This window comes from Mobula birostris, chromosome X, assembly GCF_030028105.1.
Source record: "Mobula birostris isolate sMobBir1 chromosome X, sMobBir1.hap1, whole genome shotgun sequence".
Lineage (NCBI taxonomy): Eukaryota > Metazoa > Chordata > Chondrichthyes > Myliobatiformes > Myliobatidae > Mobula > Mobula birostris.
The window spans coordinates 78258972-78266172 of NC_092402.1; the positions used below are offsets into that span (position 1 = coordinate 78258972).

A 7201-nucleotide genomic window follows, 5' to 3' on the forward strand; every position below is an offset into this window, starting at 1 on the left:
AGTGAAGTTATCCTCCTTGGTTCAGGAATCTGATGGTTGATGGGTATTAACTGTTCCTGAACCTGGTGGTCTGAATCCTAAGGTTCTTATACCTTCTTCCTGATGGCAGTAGTGAGAGGAGAATGTGGTGGGGGTCCCTAATAATGGATGCTGTTTTCTTGCAACAAAGCTTTGTGTAGATATGCTCAACAGTGGGGAGGGCTTTACCTGTGATGGTTAAAAGTGATAAGGTTTTCAGAATATTATGCAGGACTGTTAAAAGTGAATTACTTCTACTGGAATATGGTAAAAAGGGGAAATATACAAAGGAAATCCAGAGTTAGGTGAAAATTAGGAGACGTGTACAGGTAAAGGATGGCAAAATTTGGGAGGTCTCTCTAGAGATATAAGGTTATGTTAATTATTACTTTTAAATTTGAGATGTATAAATTTTGTTTTCCGAATAAAATAAGGAAAACTGAGCAATTACAAGTATCTGGAGTAAAATTACATGTAAGCAATGACCACACTGAACGGCAGCACAATCTCCAATGGGTTAAAGGATTCAGTCCTGACCCTCTGTCCTTAAACTGTGTGCTGACAATTCAGTAAAGTCACTTAAACATGTATGCAAGAAAATGTCTTAACTGCCTATGGGTTATAACTAAAAACATTTGTATTTGATTTGCTTCTTATTGGCAGATCCAGGTCCCAAGTTTCTCTCTGGTGCAGCAAAATGGACATCCTATTTCTCCAGACTTCGAAATCCCAGATTCTGGAATTGACTTGAAATGTACTCCTGCTTCCAATTCTAGCAGTTCCTGGACCTGGAGAATTAAGGATGGAAACCTTAACTTCAAATCTTAAAAGCTTTTTATTAAAACTTTCTGGATGCTGATTTATTTATTTAAATTTCAATTACTTAAGGCTCAGTTTCCTTCAACTCATTTGGACATCAAAACTTTTTCTTAAAAAAAACTCTTAAAACCAGAAGATTTCACTCAACACACACAAAATGCTGGAGGAACTCAGTAGGCCAGGCAGCATCTATGGAAACAAGTAAACTGTCTTGGTCGATGTTTCAGGCCAAGACCCTTCATCAGGGCTCGCAATCAAAGTTTTGTGCCAAGACCCTTTATCAGGATGTTCCTGGCCTGCTGAGCTCCTCCAGCATTTTGTGTGTGTGTGTTGCTTGGACTTCCGGCATCTGCAGGTTTTCTTGTATTAGAAGATTTCACTGTTCAAAGTCCATTCAAAGTTGTTTAATTGAATTATCTTGCAGAAATATTGTTTCCAGTTTGGTGTGCCTGTAATATAGCTTAGTTTGACTTAATGGTTGATGAATAGAAGAGACAAAACTATTAAATGACATTGGCCCACTTACCTTGCCACTTTGAACTGCATATGCCTGAATTGGTAACTTTCAAACTGAATTACTTCACTGAAATGAATGGAATGTCTTTTACATTAGAAGGGAAAGTAACATTGCAGTTGTTGTTACGCAAATAATCAAATTCAATTAACCACTTAAAGTTTGAATTAAGAAATGGGTGTCTTCACGTGATTTGGGAGTCTGATTGTCCATATGTGGAGAAGATTTCCACTGATGGCAGGAAAAGAGCTGAGTTTCATTAGAAGGCCAAGAATCTGGGGATGTAGATTTTGGATAGTTGGCACAGTAGAAAGGAGGAGAACTATTTAATGCAGAAAGTCCTAGAATGCACTGCTCGACCAAGTGGTGAAAGCAGATTCAGTCATAACTTTCAAAGGCAAATCAACTAACTATTTGAAAGGGGTGGCAGGACTGTAAGAAACATGTGTGGTGGGACTAATTTAAATGCTCTTTCAGAGAATTGCAAGGGGCATGGTGGGGGTAACAGCGTGCTTCCAATCCAACTTTTATAAATCCTTATATATCTGTTGTTAATGCAGATAAATATCATAGAACCTTTATTGAAAGAAATGAAGTCAATTCTACCCCCTCCCCCTGATCTTTCCTAATATATTTACATAATAAAAAGCAGGAGGTAAATTGATACTTTACGCCTCTTGAAATGTGGGGGTATGTAACCAAGTGTAGGTGACACAGAAGCATTAAGAATGTGAATTGGTACTATATATTGGTAGTCATTTACAAAGGTGAAGTCAGATAGCAAATGCTTGTGGAACTGAATTTCACACTAAGCTGTTAATGTGAGCTTTGATGATGGCATCGGCTGTACTTCATTAAGATGTCACTATTCAACTATAAAGACTTGCCACTTTGCCCATGAACTCTTGAGCATAATTTCACCTTCAGTTTGTCTATAGTTTTTCAAAGGATTTTTGAGCCAATACTATCTTTCTGTTACCAAGTCAATGTATTATGTAATACATTCTGTTTATACTTAACCATAATAAGCTTTTTATGTAATGTTTGAACAATGATTTTTCTCATCATATGTCATTTAGCACCAAAGAGAAACAGATTATTCACAATTATTCCAAAATGTATCCAGAACCAAAAGAGGTATTACCCTAAGCAATTTGCAATAATCTGAGCATAATTGGTCTTTAGGCACTTTAGGTTGTTCATATATTTTCTACTGAAGGTGCCATCAACCTTGATATTGGTGGTCCAGACAGTAGTTGACTGTTTTCTCTCCCATCCTCACCCTGTTAACGTTCCTTAAGCCAAATCATGCATAGTGTTCTGTTGTCTTCATGAAAGCTGAAGAGCAGAACTATTGGCTATCACATGAGATTTTAACCATCCCATTGGAAGTGGCAAGGCTGAGAATTCAAACCCATAGTAATGTGGTATCATAACGATATGCCCTTTTCTTGTGAGAATGTTACCTTTTAGTTAGCTGAGTTATAAGTTGGCAGAAATTCAAGACCAACATAGTGGGATTGTCCTGATCATCTGCCTATCCAAAGATGGAATCTGAAAACACTTAGGAACTTTGGAAGTCAGACTAACATGTACAAAGGAGAAGAAAAAAATTATTTGGAACAAAATAATAGGCAATATGATTTTTAATATTTATGATCTGAGAGGAAACAAAGATTTTATTTTTCTAATGGTTGTGGATTGCACAGCATTAACATCAAACTGGAATTTTGGTAGCGTGAAGGGCATGGTGAATTGCAAGTTTGCTTCTCATGCATATTGTCTATGCTTAATATGCAATGCCTTGTAAAAGTACTCAACCCCGACCCTTTGTTCACATAAATGAGTATTACAACTAGGGATTTTTGATCAATTTAACTGAGAATTTGGATTTGTGAATCACATACTCCTTTTTCTTTTCCACAGTAGAGCAATTGGGAAAATTGTCAAACATGAATAACTAAAAATTCAAAACCTGAAATGTCAGCCATTCAAAAGTATTCATCCCCCTTTTCTCAATACTTAGTTGATCCACTTCTCGTAGCTACTACAGCTATCTTTTTGGATAAGCCTCTATTGGGTGTGCACAATGTGATGGAGCAAAATTTGCTCATTCCACCTTGCAAAATTGCTCAAGCTGTATCAGGTTTATTGGGGAGCGGCAATGGACAGCAATCTTGAGGTCTTGCCAGAAATGTTCGATTGGGTTAAGGTCGAGGCTTTGACTGGGCCACTCAATAGTTGCTCTGGCAGTGTGCTTTAGGTCATTGCCCTGCTGAAAGACCAACTTGCTCCCCTGTTTAAGCTTTCTGGCAGAGAGTAGCAGGTTTTTATCCAGGATCTCTCTGTATTTAGCAGCATTCATCTCCCATCAGTCCTGACTAGATTTCCGATCCTGCTGCTGAAATGCATCCCCATAGCATGATGCTTCCTCCACCATACATTACAGTAGGGATGGTGTTACTTGACTGATGTACGGCATTAGATTTATGCCACGTGCACTACTTAGTGTTGAGGCCACAAGGTTCCACTTTAGTCTCATCTGACCGCAAGACCCTCTTCTACATTTTTACAGTATCTTCTACATGATGCTTTACAAATTCTTTACAGGCAAAGATGTTTTTTAAAGCCAGGACTTCTTCCTTGCCACTCTTCCTTAAATATCCTTTTTCTGCAAAGCCTTGGATATTGTGGAGCCATGAACGTCATCTCCAGTTGCAACCACTGACTTCTTCAGCTCACTCAAAGTGACTGTTGGCATCACAATAGCCTCTCTTACATGTGCCATTCTTCCCTGCTGGATAAGTTTAGAGGGATGGTCTGAACTCGGCAGTGTGGCTATAGTTTCATATTTTTCCACTTTTTCATGATGGGCAGTACTGAGCACTGAGGTTTGTTTTATGCCTTTGAGATACTCTTGTACCCTTCCCTAGATTTGTGCCTCTCTATTATCATTTCCCTGCTCTTCTGTCTTCATTTTCATTTGGTCTGTTGAAACTCTACCAGACTGTTGGACCTTACACAAAGAGGGATATTTATTCAGGTAATCCTCCAATTTTCTACATCTGGTACAATGAATGGCTAAAGTTGATGGTGTCATTTATGTCAAATGTATTTTGTTAATTGTATGACCCCTTGCAAACTTTAACACAAATTTTCTAAATAATGAACATGGTTATTAACAATGCAAACTAGTAGTAATTCGCTTAATTACTTAAAGCTCATCACCCCTACTGGGGCATAGGCCATCAACAGTAGCAGCCAGAGTCCTCTGTCCTGGGCCAGTCTTTCCAGGTGTAGTCCAACTTCTTGGTGTATCTTTCCTCTCCCAGGGAAGAGGTCTTTGGAGCTTCTATTGGCATTTCTGTAGCTCTGGGTTTTACGGGATGGTGTTGCTAATCACATGCCCAACCCTCCTCCTTTCATAGCTGGGATTGGGACCTTCCATGGTGGGGTTCAGTTGATTATTATATTCTGGTGTTCACTACCTGAAAGGATGATGCAAGCATATTCAATATATGTCAAAAGATTGTTGAATGAGATTGTTCCCAAAAAAGATCTTTCCTTCATAATGTGGGATGGATCTTTCAGGGATGCAGCATATCTGGTGAATGAATGGCCTCCTATGTGGTTAAAATCCTATTATTTCTAATTTTTAAAAAGCTTCCATTTAACTTGTGCTTTAAAAAGTGATGTATGAATTCATGACCTAATATTGTTTTAACTGCTGGTATCAAACCTTTAATCACCAAACATGCATTTGTATGCAGCTAAAGAAAACAATTCTAGGCATGCATTTGAGAGTTCAATTTTTTACTGGCATTTTAATGTGAAAATAAATAAATAAACTTAAGTCCAACATCGTCCCTCTATTGGTCTTCAGTAAAACACTTACAGCAATACTGCTTGCAATAATTTTCCATATTTTTAATTTAATCCGCTGGACATGTGCTGCTGCTGTTATTTCAAAATGCTAATTAAAATGATTGTTGATGTGAATGTACCTGTTTGTGAACAATAGCTCTGAAGCATGATGTACTTTTATCCAGTGGAAAATTTGTGAAATATTTATTTCATTTATATAAAAATAAGATGCTGCAACATGAATGTATTTTTAAATTTCATGATCTTCTGAAACGTTTATTTGCAGTTGTGTTACACAAGAAAATAATAAAGTATTTCTTTAAGTGTGCATCTGTTTTGGAGTTTGTGTTTTGAATACCTGTTGATGCCTTGGGTCCTCATAACTGCACAGCACCATGGACTGCAGTCTGTTGCTTCTGAGATGATATAAGATTGGACAAAGGGAACTGTGGCACAGAAAGAAACCAACTGGTTGATGAAACCCCTCCAGGGATCTGCCGTGCTTTATGTTTTATTGAATGTGTCCCGCTGTCCTCTCAAATTGAGCAAAACTTGCTTTCTTTCCTGAGAAATCTTTTGTGAGACCATAAGTCTCAGGACAGAATTAGACCCATCAAGTTTGCTATGCCATTCCATCATGGCTGATTTATTATCCCTCTCAACCCCAGTCTCCAGCCTTCTCCCGTATAAACTTTGACTCCCTGATTAACCAAGAACAATTCAACCTCTGTTTTAAATATACTCAATGACCTGGCCTCCACAGCTGTCCATGGCAGTGAATTCAACAGATTAACCACCCTCTAGCTAAAGAAATTGCTTCTCAACTCCAATCTAAATGGATGTCTCTTCAGAGGATGTGCCCTCTGGTCTTAGACTCCCCCACAATAGCAACCATTCTCTCCACATCCACTCTGTCTGAGCCTTTCAATATTCAATGTGTTTCAATGAGATTTCCCCCGCCTCCCCTTTTTTCTAAACTCCAATGAGTAGAGGCCCAGAACCATGAAATGCTCCTCACGTATTAACCCTTTCATTTCCTCAATTGTTCTCATGAGCCTCCTCTAGACCCTGTCCAATGTTAGCACAGCTTTTCTTAGATTATTGGCCCAAAGCTGCTCACAATACCCCAAGTGTGGTCTGACCAATGCCTTATAAAGCCTTGGCATTGTATCCTTTCTCTTATATTCTAGTCCTCTCAAAATGAATGCTAACATTGCATTTGTCTTCCTTGCCTCTGACTCAACCTGCAAATATACCTTTAGGAAATCCTGCACAAGGACTCCTGAATACCTTTGCACCCCTGTTTTTTGAATTTGCTCATTTAGAAAATAGTCTAAACCTTTATTCCTTCTACCAAAGTGCCTGACCAGACACTACCCCCTGCACTATATGCCATCTGCCACATCTTTGCCCATTCTCCTATCTGTCCAAGTCTTGCAGACTCCCTGCTTCCTCAACCTATCTTCATATCGTCTGCAAATTTGGCCACATCCATCATCCAAATCATTGACATACAACATGAAAATAAACGGTCACAATACTGAGCCCTGCGTAACACTACTTGTCACCGACAGCCAACAAGAATGGGCTACCTAATATTCCAACTCTTTGCCTCCTGCCAATTAGCCAAACTTCTATCCATGGTAGAATCTTTCCTGTAATACCATGGGCTCTTATATTGTTAAGCAGCCTCCTGCGGCACCAAGTAAACAACATCCAATGACTCTCCTTTATCCCTCCTGCCTGCTATGTCCTCCAAGAACTCCAACAGATTTGTCAAGCAAGATTTTCCCTTGAGGAAACCATGTTGACTTTGGCCTATTTATTATTCACCTCCAGAAGCTTATTTATTTATTTAGCAATACAGTGTGGAGTAGGCTCTTCCAGACCTTTAAGCCACTCTGCCTCAGCATACCCCAACTACCCCAATTTAACTACACCAATTTAGGACAATTTACAATAACTATATTAACCTACCAATCAGTA

General features: G+C 38.8%; 1 protein-coding gene across 3 annotated transcripts in view; it reads left to right on the forward strand.

The window, feature by feature from the left end:
* The window catches only part of map3k14a (mitogen-activated protein kinase kinase kinase 14a), a 55190-nt gene extending 49641 nt beyond the window's left edge, over positions 1–5549 (forward strand). For all 3 annotated transcript variants that reach the window (XM_072248651.1, XM_072248653.1, XM_072248652.1), the window contains one exon: positions 682–5549. In XM_072248651.1, coding sequence (XP_072104752.1) covers positions 682–846 — 165 coding nt within the window. In that variant the 3' untranslated portion in view covers positions 847–5549. The remainder of the gene's footprint in view (positions 1–681) is intronic.
* Positions 5550–7201: the final 1652 nt, after the last annotated feature.